At 44.3% G+C, this 14,010-nt stretch overlaps 2 protein-coding genes across 17 annotated transcripts in view; one reads left to right on the forward strand and one right to left on the reverse strand.

Annotated features, from left to right (window-relative positions):
• ANGPTL2 (angiopoietin like 2) overlaps positions 1–13,250 on the forward strand; it is a 34,667-nt gene extending 21,417 nt beyond the window's left edge. For all 3 annotated transcript variants that reach the window (XM_058302909.1, XM_058302907.2, XM_058302908.2), the window contains 3 exons: positions 6,907–7,100; positions 8,611–8,881; positions 11,456–13,250. In XM_058302909.1, the coding sequence (XP_058158892.1) occupies positions 6,907–7,100; positions 8,611–8,881; positions 11,456–11,655 (665 nt within the window). In that variant the 3' untranslated portion in view covers positions 11,656–13,250. The remainder of the gene's footprint in view (positions 1–6,906; positions 7,101–8,610; positions 8,882–11,455) is intronic.
• RALGPS1 (Ral GEF with PH domain and SH3 binding motif 1) overlaps positions 1–14,010 on the reverse strand; it is a 469,715-nt gene that overhangs the window by 164,690 nt on the left and 291,015 nt on the right. The gene's annotated exons all lie outside the window — the stretch shown is intronic.

The raw sequence follows: 14,010 nt of genomic DNA on the forward strand, positions 1-14,010 counted from the left end.
ATCCCTTAAAGCCTTTCTTGGGTCTTAAGAGCTTTTATTTGGGAGGCCTGGGAGCATATCAAATGCACTGAAGTAGAATCACCACACACATCTAATATAAATTTTACTGTAAAAATTTGGGAAGGATTTTAATAATTTTGCTTTTGAAATCTGGCCAAGAGTACCTAACTAGTTTATGATTGGCTTTGATTTCTCAGAAAGCATCAGGCATGTTCAGGAACTCTTCAGAAGTGAGAAAAATCTAACCCACAAATGTTTTTCAATTTAATTTAAAATGTAGTAACATTTTTATGAGGACTAAATTGAACAATAAATGAACTTGACAAGATGTTAATTTTGTAGACATTTAATCATACACTTATAAATTTTAATTTTGCAATTTTCTTTTTATATTTTAGAGCCAATAAATTTTTTTAGACCTTAAACATTTTCATAAACTCCCAAAAAGCTCACTGGCCACAGGCTCTGTGCCCATCATGCCTGCAGACTAAAGTGGACTGAGCAGTGGGCAGGAGCCCTTGGACCGTACCTCCAGAAGGAGCAGAAACTAGATTGTAAAGTCAACTCTGACACCCTAAGGGAACTTGAGACAGCTTTGGAAATTTTTAAGATGGAACCTATGTTTAAGTTATCTTTTTTACTTTTGTTCACTGAAAAGTGGCGACTGACAGAATATATATGCCCATATCCAAAATATTTCCCTAGGCCTTCTGGATAAATGAGACTGAAAGCATGATATATAATTGTTCCCTCCTCCCTACCCCCTACCCCAGAGTGCCTGCTCTCTTGTCCTCCCACGGGACACCCAGTGAGTCGTGATGCTAGCCATGGTGGGAACTCACACCTAAGCAGTCCACGTGTCTTGGTACTCAGTTGTATTAATTTGGGTAGGAAATTCCAGAATCCAGTTTCAACAACCAGTCATTTTTCCTTTCAGAAAAATATTTCAGGGAGTGGTGAAAAGACTTTTTGGAGATAGACCATCATCAAAAATAATTGAAAACAGCATACAGTTCTCATGAAATAGCAGGCTGTGTCTTAGTGCTATCATAGAAGCCTCTTCCCAGTGCTCACCTTTGGACAAAACATTCACAGAAGCAGATGCCAAGAACATTTCTCACCCTGCTCAGGCTACAGGGTCCTTCCTCTACATGGCCTACAGCCTCGGGGAATAAAGAGTTCAGGCCGGCCACATGGTCAAGTCCACCTTGTGGCCAGGAAGGACTTTTTCCTCTCCCTGTACCACATATGCAGCCAAGGAACAGCAGCATCAGTCCTGCCCATAATTAGGCCCCACTTTCTACCACTTCTTAGCTCCCAGGCTTAAGGGGAGCTAATGGGGGGGGGGTCACTGCACTGAAAGTTGATATAGTTTGTGAGTTCATTTCCCCATTGGAACCTGGTTGGTAAGTCACACTGAAGCTGGTTCTGTGGAGCTGACCATTTAGGATCACTGAGAGGAAACTGGGAATAGGGAGTTACACTTAGGCCTGGTCTAACTGCAGGTTCCAACTCAGCTTTACCTCGCATTAGGCACTGTACTGGGGGCTAGTAAGCACTGACTCAGAATAAAGTGGCTCCTGGTCTCCCCGGGGGCTTTCTTTCTGCGTTTGATGCCTCTGTCAAGAGTCCGAGAGAAGAGGAAGTGAAGAGGGGATTTAAGCACCCAAACCTGATCACCAACAACACTAACCAGGATTCTACACTGGGGTTTAGGGCCCAAAACCTATATACTTTATGTTCCCATTTTCTAGTATCCCTTTCCCCCTCTGCTTCCTGACTCTAAATTCTGTGTCCTTTCCACATCCTATGTTGCTTCTTTACAGAATCATGCAGACTCAACTAGGCCATGGCGGCTGCACTTCCCTTCACTTGGAACACTCCTGTCACAGCCCTGCCAAGAGTTTAAATATGGTCTTTATAGAAATGAGGTTGGGGCGCTCACTCCATTCTAAGCCTAGATGTTGCCGAGTTAGTGTTGGCCTGGTGCTCTGAGCAGAGCCGCCCTTTCAGAAGGGGAGCCAAGTAAAATACCACCTGGGCACTTTGCACTGCTCCAAAGGGAGAGCTTTGCCCACTGCACATCAAAAATTCAGTTTCATTGACAAAAAAAGATTTCCAGTCTTTATTTCAATAAATCTTTGTGGCCTTTCCACTGAAATTGTGGCTTAAAATATGCCTTTGTGGAAAACATCTATTAGTAAATAATCTTGCATTTAGTCTTGGAAATTAAAAAAACAAATATAGTAACAATTTCAGCAAATACAGTAATTTATTGGGGGGTGGGCGGAGGAGACAATTTCAAAACTTTCAGCTTTCATCTATCAAAGAAAAGAAAATAGATAATCTTCACTGAAAACTTGCCCTGGTCAGCCTTTGTGCTGGGTACTCTTGTGTTTGTAAAAGCCTCATAACAGGTGGGGGGATTTTCCTTCCTGTTTTACAGAAGAAGAAACTGAGGCTCAATGAGTAACCTGCTGAAGTCACACGGTGCATAGGTTGGATGTCACATCTGAGCTGAGAGCGCTCCTGACTCAGCTTCCCCAGTCCCACACATCCTCTTCCACAGATTCCTTAATCAAAGTCAGACACTTCACCTGGCCCTTCACAATGGCAATATTTATATATAACAGTTATAGATCTCACATCAAAGTAGGATGTTTTGACTTGGCCATTTTAATGGTGCTGTATGATTTTACTGCTGCCATTTTCTGGTACTTGATAATGTTACTGCTGCCAATTTTTCAATGCCAATTAGTTTTCTGGCTAATTTTCAACCATCATTTAAGTTTCTGATCTTTATCACTGATGCCTTTAATGTAAGAAAGGGAAATGTGTTTGAGTACTAGAGGTTTGTTAGAGCTTTACTAAGGGTTTCTGAGGGAAAATTGTTTTTTGGAAATGTGGCTCTTGATGAAAGCTAATGGGTCCTATGTGTCATGCAAAATGTAGGGCACAGAGGACAAAATGGAGGCTTTTTCTGTGACAGCAGAAGATATTAAACACTTTTACAGTATTTCATACCTAGTCTAGATTCTAGAAAACATGCCATACCCAAAAGCCTTAAAAGAAAGAATCGCCAGATTTTCCTTAAAAAAAAAAAAAAAAAGAAAAAAGACACAAAAATAGAAAACTAGGCAAAGGACACCAAAAAGTAAACATGGAAAAAGAAAAAAGTCAGCAATAAAAATTTAAAAATGGAATAAAACCTTGACATAGAAGAATTGTAAATTTTTATTTTTTTAACCTGGCTGATTGGTAAAGTTTAATAATAGTCCTAAGGACAGAGAGATAAGTCAGCCTGTACCTACCCTTGAGTTCACTCTAGTTGGGGAAAAAGTTGGTGGTTTTAGCCTCTTCAGAGATCACCCAGACCACCTGGATTCATTTACTTTATCTGCCCCTAACCTCTCCAAGCTCTAGTTTCTTAATCTGTAAAATGGGAATAACACTACTTATTTACCTCGTAGAAGTGTCAAGAGGACCAGGTGTGCTAATACACAGAGTGGGCTTGGAAGGGCTTGGCACATAGTAAGTGTTCAGTACATATTGGCTATTATTATTTTAAGGAGTAGTATACTACTACTCTACTTAAGACTCTCTTAGTGCCAGTGGTTTATAGCCTGGGGTCTGAAGGACCATTTATCTTTTCAACTTGTATGCAAAATTTTGTGAGACTGCATTTTTCTGAATTCAGGGGCCAAATTCTCAAAAGGACCAGTGACCCCAAAATGTTTTTAAGCCCTTTGTAGAAATGTCAAAGGTAAAGTTGAAACCATCAACTTCATTCACAAATGTAGCTCAGGCTGAGAGCCAAGAGACGGACCTGCTACTCTGCCAAAGGCTTCCAAAGCCTCTCCCTACATGGTGCCTTCTTCAAAGACAGCCTTTACATCTGATAATTCCACAAGGACCCCTGTGGCAACTCTGCAGAAAGAGATCTGGCTGCTTATTTCCAGTGCATATTATTTTGCAGGCTTCTAACGAACGAATCATCCATCACCACCACTCATACCTAAGTCTTCTCCTGTGTTTTTGACTTGGTAAAGAGCTGGGAGGCTTCCCAAGCCCACTGGTGCACTCTGTCTTGGTCTCTGGGGATGTGGGCTGAACACAACTGAAACCTTTTTCACATTCATGAATTTTCTTTCTGGAAGTTTGTCCTCCCCTTGCCTAGGGCACTGAGCAAGGCTGAGAACAGGAAGTAGCCCAAGGCAATGAAGGAAGCATCTGCTGGTGCCAGGCTGTGCTTTTTTTTGCACAGGGCTGCTCTCCTTATGGGGCGCACTCCTTGCGCGTGGGGCTTCTCTATGTGGGGGACACCCCTGCATGGATGGCATTCCTTGCGCGCATCAGCACTGCGCATGGGCCAGCTCACCACACGGGTCAGGAGGTCCTGGGTTTGAACCCTTGACCTCCTATGTGGTAGGCGGATGCTCTATCAGTTGAGCCAAATCCACTTCCCATTGCTTTTCTCTTGCTGCTCTCAGAATTCTCTCTTTATCTTTGGTATTTGACATTCTGATTAGTATGTGTCTTGGGTTGGTCTATTTGGATTTATTCAGATAGAAGTGCATTGTGCTTCTTGGACATGGATATCCATGTCTTTCAGTAGGGTTGGGAAATTTTTTTTACCATTATTTGCATGTCTCTTGCTATTGTTTAGTTCCCCGAGAACTTGTTCAATTTTTTCAATTCTTTTCTTCATTTGTTTTTTTGTATATTCGCTTTCAGAGGCCATTTCTTCAAGCTCACCAATCCTTTCTTCTGCTTCAAATCTATATTATGATTCCAGTGTATTTTTTATTTCATTTAGTGCCCCTTTCATTCCCATAAGAGCTATTTTTCTATGTATGCTTTCAAACTCTTCTTTGTCCTCATCTAATGTCTTCTTAATATCCATAATCTCTTTAACCATCTAATTGAATTAATTAAGGAGATTTGTTTGGACATCTATGATTAGTTGTCTCAACTCCTTTATGCCACCTAGAGGCATATCTTGTTCCTTTAACTGGGTCATATCTTTCTGTCTCTTGGTATAGATTGTAATTTTTTGTTGGTGTCTTGACATCTGGTTTACTAGAGTATTTATTCTGGATGCAGTTTGTTTCTTTAGTTTAGGGCTTTCTTGCCATTTCTCCCTTGCTGGTTATATAGTAGGAGCCAAGGATGTATTTGGTGCTGTAAGCTGTGGAGGCTCAAGCTGCCTTCATTGCCCCTGGGACCAATGAAGTGTCTTCCAACTTTCTACTTTGCCAGGGGTAGGGACAGAGCCACAGCCATGTGTGATAACCCAAGTTGTGCAGGCCTAGACTGTAGTTGCCCAGAGAGACTGATGATGCCTCATGCCCTTTTCTCCCCTGCTGGGGGCGGGGATGAAGCTGCAGGTATGGGCAGCAATCTGTGCTGCCTGGGTTGAAAATTACCACAATTGCCCCAGTAGATTTCCAACTAGTTAGTCTGCCTGTCAAATGTACCTGCAGTTACCTGGAGAGGCTGGTGCAGGGCCTGCCAGCTTCCTCTCTGCTAGAGGAGGGGCTGAAACCTAGGCTAGCGCTGCAGGCCGATCTGGGTGAAAGAAAAGAAACCAGTCTCTACCATGAGTGTGATTTTCAGTTAGCCCGGCTTCCCCTCATACTGGGGGTAGAGTCAAAATGGCAGCTACTAGCCTTTTTCTGACTTGGACAGGTTCAAACGTTAGCTGTTCCTAGGATTATATTTTACCCAGCCAAATTTACTGATCAGTAGCTGAAATCAGTGGCCAACCGTGTCTTCCTACCATTTTTAGGAAATGGAGCTTCCAATTCCAGCCAGCTCCTGAGGTGGCTTGCACTGCCAAAGTAGGATGATGACTAGCCTCTGTGACACGACCTGTATTTTCCTGGAAGGGCTGGCACAGATCCCCCCAGCTTCCTCCTTGCAAGAGATGGGGCTGGGGTCTATGCAAGAGCTGCAATCTGATCTGAATGGGAAGAAGTCCGTCCCTACCAGCACTGGCTTCCCCTTGTGCTGGAATGGAGTTAAAATGGTGGCCACTGGCCTCCTTCTGACTTGGACAGGTTCAAACTTTAGCTGTTCTTAGGATTATACTTTAGCCCACTGAATTTACTGATCAGTAGCTGAAGTTGGTACTCAACCATCTCTTCCTCCCCCATTTTTGGGAAGTGGAGCTTCTAATTCCTGCTGTGGAATCGCTCCTGAGGCAGCTTGTGCCACCAGTGGAGGATGGGCACCAGCCTCCAGGATGTGGAGTGCTCTACTTAGTAATCTTCTCTGCAGATAGGCAGTCTCCTCCTTCTAGTCTTTCAAGGATGTTGCAGGATGCTCTTCCATCCTGAATTGGAAGTCTCCTGGGGTCCCCAAACAGGCGCTTTAGATAGCCCTGTTTGATTAACCGCCCTGTAGCATGACCTGACTCTAGGAGCTCCTTATTCTGTTGCCATCCTGCTAGTTGTCCTCTGCACATATCTTTTTGCTGATATAACCAACAATTTTTCTTAAATCAGTCCAGGAACCTTCACTAAAAGGATGTCAGTTATTTTCACAACCCTTGAATGAGGCAAATATGATCCTTATGCTACAATCAAGGGGAACCAAAAACTAGGAAAAAGAAGTTTGCCCAAAGTCATATGGTGAAGAAGTCAGGGGTAAAATTTGGTTTGGAGTCTAGGTACACTAACCCCTATTACAAGTCTCTTGTTTTTATATCACAATATTATTCAAACTTGCAAAACAAAAATTGGTCCCCTCAAACTACAGGCCTGTGGGTTCTAGCTAGAGCCCTGCTGAAGGTTGTTATCTGTTTGGGGTACATACAGGGGTAAGAAGTGGGGGAGAAAGTGACTTGGGGGGCCCAGATGGTGGGTGAAAGGGAGTCCTTTAACATGTGCACACTTGTGTTCCCAGGCCCATGGAGAGATTGCCTGCAGGCCCTGGAGGATGGCCACGACACCAGTTCCATCTACCTTGTGAAGCCAGAAAACACCAACCGCCTCATGCAGGTGTGGTGTGATCAGAGACAAGACCCTGGAGGCTGGACTGTCATCCAAAGGCGCCTGGATGGCTCAGTCAATTTTTTCAGGAACTGGGAGACGTACAAGGTGAGAACCAGCAGGGTCTGTCTGTGCTGCCCCCTAGATAACCAGCCCATCCTGAGAGAACTTATGACCAGAGAAAAATCCACATGGAGGGAAGGTGTGCACTGTATGGCCCCAAATGGTAAATACCTCAAGAGAGAAGGACACTGACAGGGCCATTTTTGCAAACCCCTAGGGATAGTGAGGATCAGCTCCTTCCCTGCCTGCCAACTAGCAACCACTGCAGAAGGACAAGAGTTAGGAGCAGAGACCACAAAAAGCCCCACTAGATGGGGTGGGAGTTTAGAAATGCAGGTATGGGGTAGCCCCTGACTCCAGGCCTGGTGTGGGGAGCACCTTACTCCCAGGTAGAGCATCTATGGGAGAAGACATGTTCTCATGGCCCAGAAGTGCAAGTCCCTTAGGACTCCCAAGGCCCTAGGAGAGTTCCCCAAAGGACCTGTGCAGGGAACTGCAGTAACACTTGAGTACTAATTCCAGCAGTCATCCTTTGGCCTCCCCAGTTCCCAGGGAGTTGAAATGCTCATCTTCATAGGAAATGCTGCTGGGGCTTAGCTGAACATTGCTCTCTCCTCTAAAAGAGGTGGTACTAGCAACAGCAAGAGCAGCTCAATTTACTGAGTGCTTGCCATGTGCCAGGCACTCTGCTAAGTGCATTTTGTTCATTACTTAGTTTCTCACCAACCCTGTGAGGGAAATACTATTGTTAATCCAATTCACAGATGAAAAGTTTTAGTAACTTCTCAGGATTGCACAGATAGAAAGTGGCAAAGCAGTGACTGGAGCTCAGGTCTCTGACACCAAAGCCCACAAATGCCTTTAGTCGTGTGACACCTTCACCACATAGCCCTTTTGTGCCCCTCTTTGGGCCTCCTCCTATCCCAGATGCCCTTAAACCTACCTCCTGACCAGCCTGTGTCTTTACTTTCTTCTCCTGAGGATCCAAAAGGCACAGTCCTTGATCCTGTCTTCTTCCCTTTCTACGTTCTCTTGTGTTCCTACAGCAACACTCTAGGGAAGGTAATATAGCATCCCCATGTTACAGGAATCTGGGGTTTGCACAATGCCTAGCATAGAGTAGGCATTCTAAATATTTTTTAATGAATGAATGAGTGAAGCTCAGAAAGGTGAAATGACTCACCAAGTCATATAACTATTAACTGGAGGAGTAGATTTGAATCCAGGTCTGCCTGATGAGCTTTATGCTCTGTTTGTTTCAAGAGCTGAGGGGATCTTCATTTTTTATTTTTTGCCAGACCACTTTGTCAGTCAGGAGAAAACTACAGACTCCTTACTAAATCCACACTATACTGTGTATTATTTAATAAATATATCACACCTGCACAAACACTTCTCCACAAAAATAATGTTTTTTTGAATTTGAATTCAAGCTCACAGACTCCATAAGAACCCCTACCCTAGTCCCTCTGCCCAAGGCTAAGCACTGACACCTAGGCCTGCTAACTGTGGACACCGCAGGTTCCACACTAATGCTTTCCCGGGTTTTCCCCAGCAAGGGTTTGGGAACATTGATGGTGAGTACTGGCTGGGCCTGGAGAACATTTACTGGCTGACGAACCAAGGCAACTACAAACTGCTGGTGACCATGGAGGACTGGTCTGGCCGCAAAGTCTTTGCAGAGTATGCCAGCTTCCGCCTGGAGCCAGAGAGCGAGTATTATAAACTGCGGCTGGGGCGCTACAATGGAAATGCTGGTGACTCCTTCACCTGGCACAATGGCAAGCAGTTCACCACCCTGGACAGAGACCATGATGTCTACACAGGTAGGACCAAAGGTGTCAACCCCAGATATGAGGTATGAAAAATCAGTCAACCAGAGCCAGAACTCTTGACACCAGAACTTGGGAAGATTCCAGGGTGGTGGGCATCTAGACCAAGCCCTCCAACCCTGTTCTCAACTCCTGGATGTCCCTCCCTCTTCCCAATACTACCACCACAGATTCCCTCCACAAAGGCATTTACAAAAGAGGGAAGGGGAAGAAGGGCCACTTTGGATCAAGCCAGGCATTGTCCTGGGTTGTGCAGTCACATCACCGTCTGTGAGATGCCTGGTGTCAGGGCTACACATCTCATGGGCTTTAGGCCATAGAGCTTAGATTCCAATGCTGGTCCCACCTCCTACTAGCCATGTGTCCTTGCGCATGCTGCTTAATCTCTCCAGGCCTTAGTTTACTCATCTGGAAATAAGGACAATACCTACCTTACAGGGTGGTAAGAAGGTTTGAGAGAATGTACCCTAAAGTGCTTTGTCTGGGACTTGGCAGATAATAAGGGTTCAGTACAAGTGGGCTCTTTATGAATACTCTTATTAGCATGAAATGCTAACACAAAGCTGTAAGGAAATTATTAAGAGGAAACTGTGTTGGAGAGATGAAGTGATGTGTCCAAGATCTTGCCTCAAAGCCAGATGTTTATTAAAAAGGCTTTGTTAAATAAAATACAAGGGAAAAAACAGAAAATTATAAGAAGCATAGACACCATCTGGCCCTGAGTCCAGACATCAACCCCCTCAACAGTTAATGCTTCCCAAGGCCCCACACCCAATTTCCTGATATAAAGGTCTCTGGGTCCTATGGGTTGGTGAAGTCTCTCAGGCCTGGGCTAGCATTATCAGATTGCTGGCTTCACCTCAGGGCCCGGGCTGAGTCTGTTCTCATGGGTGAGCCCAGCCCCTCCTGACCCAGCTTCCCACTTAGTTCTGGTCTGAAGGCAACTCCTTCTCCAATGAGTGGCAAGCTATGGGAACTGTGCTTATTGCACATGGGATGGTGTCACTCCAGGTCCCCAAGACAGCCACACTCTAGCAATAGATCTTACAGCATTGGGGAACACCTGGAACATGACCCACCTACCTTGTGGGTCTGCTACCCCATGTAATAACCCCTACCCACTACTTAGGCACTAATCTGATCCTGTTTGAAGGTCCATAAGGAGGAAAAGGTCCTTCCTCTGTAGTAGGGCATCTTCTTAGGCTAGCAATAACAAGGTTTCTAGAAGAGTAGGGAAGGAAAATGACCCCTCAAAGCTAGTCAGATTCTGGGGACATGGGGGGCTGTGGCTTTATAGCTTTTTTCTTTTCTTTTAATCTTTTTTTTTTAAGATACATAAATCACACAAAATATTACATTAAAAATTATGTTATCGCATTTTTTGAGGGCTATCATAGGGAGCAGGGAGAAACTGTCCTGTGATCCAAGGCCATGAGACATGTCCAGTAGTAACACTAATTAGTGGTGAGGAAGTGAGTTCCTTGTTCCTGGAGGTGTGTGCACAGAGGCCACCTCACAGTGCCAGGCAAGTCTAGGAGGGGCCTCCACTGGCAAATGGGAGGCTGACTGTGGTATGCTTGATGACTCTCCCTGCTCTCCAACTCCAACACTGCTACTGGTCCTGATGGCCTCAAGTCATGGCCCAGATAACCTGGAGTTCTGGGGGACCTGGTGCTGAGTCTTCCTTTTAGTTTTCTGCCTCAACCTGCCTGCTCCCTTTTCACCTCATCCCAAGGCCTGAGCTGGAGCGGAGGCAGGTGGCCCCCAACCCTCAGGCCTAAGGCAGCCCTCCCCCTGGGTCAGGAAACTGGGACCCCTACCCTTAATTAAAAGCAGTCCAAACAGAAAGTGGCTATCTTCCTCCTTCTTCCTGTGAAGTACAATGCCCTGCTTGCCTGCTTATACCTTGCCCACACTTTTTACTGTTGTTCTGAACTGCTTGTCCTTGGCAGCGGAATTCAACATGATATGATAGTGCCAAGAGTTTTATGAAAATCTCTTTTGTGAAATTTTAAAAAATTATTTGGATGGAGTACAGAGGAAGAACACAGGAGCATTTCATCCAATGCTTTCTTTGTCATTCTACAAAAAAACACTTGATCCAACAATTTCAACTCCTAAAATTTCCCAAGAAAAACTTCTTTCCCTCTCCCCACCCACCTCAGGTTGTTTCCATTCTCTTAAACTTGTGCTGTGGAGTCCTCCCCAGATGCCCCCTATGCACTAGGCCTTGGCTAAGAGCTTAAATACATGCCCTCATTTAATTCTCATGGCAGTCCTCTGCAATAGGTATTATTTTTTCCCTCATTTTACAGATGAGAATACAGTGGCTCAGAGAGGTTAAGTGACTTGCCCAAAATCACAGTTAGTTACAAAGTTGAGGCTCAGGAGCAGATCTGAACAGCTCTAAAGCCTGGCCTTTAACCACGCCCCGGGATTGGTCCATCTTTTAAGCATACTTACTCCAAACGCCTCCTAGAGAGGGTCCTACTATAGTCCCCAAACAGACAGTGGACATGGATAAATCATCTTCTCCCAGAGAACTTCTCACTTCCTTCTCTCTTGCAGGGAACTGTGCCCATTACCAGAAGGGAGGCTGGTGGTACAACGCCTGTGCCCACTCCAACCTCAATGGGGTCTGGTACCGTGGGGGCCATTACCGGAGCCGCTACCAGGATGGAGTCTACTGGGCTGAGTTCCGAGGAGGGTCCTACTCACTCAAGAAAGTGGTGATGATGATCCGGCCCAACCCTAACACCTTCCACTAAGCCAGTTCCTCCTGCTGATATCTTGTGGCCATTGCCAAGAGCCCACCCCAGCCACACTGGCCCCAGCACAAAGAGCAACTTCTTTTCAATCTGTCTTGTGGCTGGGAGGACTGGGATGCTGGATTCTGCTTTCTGAAGTCACTGTGGCAGATAATGGAACTGAATTGATACAGTATTCTCTGTCCCTACTACTTTTCTTCACACCAGACAGCCCCTTGTGTTTCCAGGACAGGATAGGACTACAGGCAGGCCTTTCTTTAAATAAATTAAATCCCTACAATAAAAACTGTAAAATACCTTCATAACGTACATGAGTATGAGCCTACCTTGTGCACTTATGTACATAAGTAGACACATACCTAAATATATATGCATTTAGATATATACCACATGTAATATATCTAAATACATATATAGACTTGCCATTTATATCCAAATATTCAAATATTCAATTCTCAGATGTCAAAGATATTATCAACACCTTGCTTTTTAGGAGAAAAGCCTTTCATGCATGTTTAATTACTTGATTCAAAAAGTATACTACAGACTGTGTAACACCAACTCAAAGAATAATCCCTGGTGTCTGTATGTCTGGATTCTTCTAGAAGTGTCTACAATGCTATTCTCTCTTAAGAATTCCTTTGGATACCTAATTAAATTTTAAAATTCCCCTTCCCATTTTTTTACTTTACCTTATTCTCAGACTTTCGGCATTCATCCATCCATCTATCCATCCATTGACTTATCCATTCATTCAACAACCATTCATTAAGTGCCTTCTGTACATCAGTCCCTGGCCACTCACTATAGTTCAAGTCCCATTTTCTGTTCCCCTCTACTCCTCACCTACCTATTCCTTACCTCTCTGTTGTATCATCCTTTCTTTCCAGGCAAGATTCCTCAGCCTCTGAGTGGGAAACAGTCTGGGGTCCAGGTTTCTGGTCAGGAAAGGGAAGGTCAGACCTAAAAGCTAACCACCAGTCATATAGATAATGTATTCGCAGTTTTGTATTTTCCATTCACAATTTAGCCTACATGTCATTGTAACCTTCACAGAAATAATAACCTGCATTGCCCAGGAGATATTCAACCATCATCTGATTGTCAGGACCCCCAAATGGCTACATATCAAAGGTCCCATGCTCTCAGGCCAACTTGAGTGTCAGCATCTCATCCCCAAACTATACTTCTCTGGAGAACAGGAACAACCAAAAATGAGAACTGGCCACTTCTTATAAGTTACTGAACAATCAGAGGCCACTGGTCCCCTTGGTTGGTGCCTTGCAGTATGTGGCTTTCTGAGTGTCAGACTCCACACAATAGGGACTGTTGTCAAAGGAGAAGGGGATGAGTCAAGAAGGTGAGACCCTCCCTGGTAGGTACATTGGTCAGGGGGTGTGCGAGATGTTGGACAATTTGATACTGTCCATGTCTGGGTGTGTGCTTATTACCTCAGCATTTCTCACAAAATGTACCATGTAGCATGTTTCGTGTATATAAAAGGGAGGGTTTTTGTTTTGTTTTTAATATATTCCCAGATTATCCTTGTAATGACACAAATCTGCAATAAAAGCCATCAGTGCTATTTGGATGTATCTATACCATGTATTATTGTTTTAGAATGTCTTCCTGAGACCTCCTATATCAGAGCCTCCTTAAGTAAAACCAGGATACCCACCAAATAATTTAAATCGCTCTCCCTATCTTTGATTTTCAAGGATACCCTCTGAAGTTACTACCATTCCTCAGGCCAAGATGGCTCTCTGGATTTCCCCATCCTTACATCCAGCTGTGATCTGATACCACCACTGAACGTCCTGAAGCACCTTGTAGGCAGTATAGTCAACACTTGAGAAACCTTCCTTCCAGGTCTGTTTCTCCTCCTCAACTTCCCATTTTGCCAAATGGCACCATCTACTCAATTGCTCAGGTTGAAAACAAGGACTTCTCCCTTCCACTAACCAAGGCCAATCTACCCTCCATGCCAAGCCCAATTTAGTGTAGGCTCCCATTTCCTCTCCCCTCAATTACTGTAGTAGGCGCCACACTAGGTACTTTATGCTTCCATCTCCTTCATTCCAATCTCAACTTCCACACTGGCTGCCAAAACTGTTTTCCTGTAAAACAAATCTTTGGGTCAGGAAGGTCTTTCTAGGCATGACAGAAAACCCCAAAACCTTTAAAAGACTAAGGGACATGACTAAAGAACACCCCAAATTTTCTGTCCCCCAAATAAATAATGACCAGGATTGAAAGCAAATGTCAAACAAGAGAAAAATATCTGTAACATATATGGCAAGTACATGATTACTATTTATGCTATACCAAAGATTCTTTCAAATTAAGAAGATACAA

The sequence above is a fragment of the Dasypus novemcinctus genome, chromosome 8, assembly GCF_030445035.2.
Source record: "Dasypus novemcinctus isolate mDasNov1 chromosome 8, mDasNov1.1.hap2, whole genome shotgun sequence".
Classification (NCBI taxonomy): Eukaryota; Metazoa; Chordata; class Mammalia; order Cingulata; family Dasypodidae; genus Dasypus; species Dasypus novemcinctus.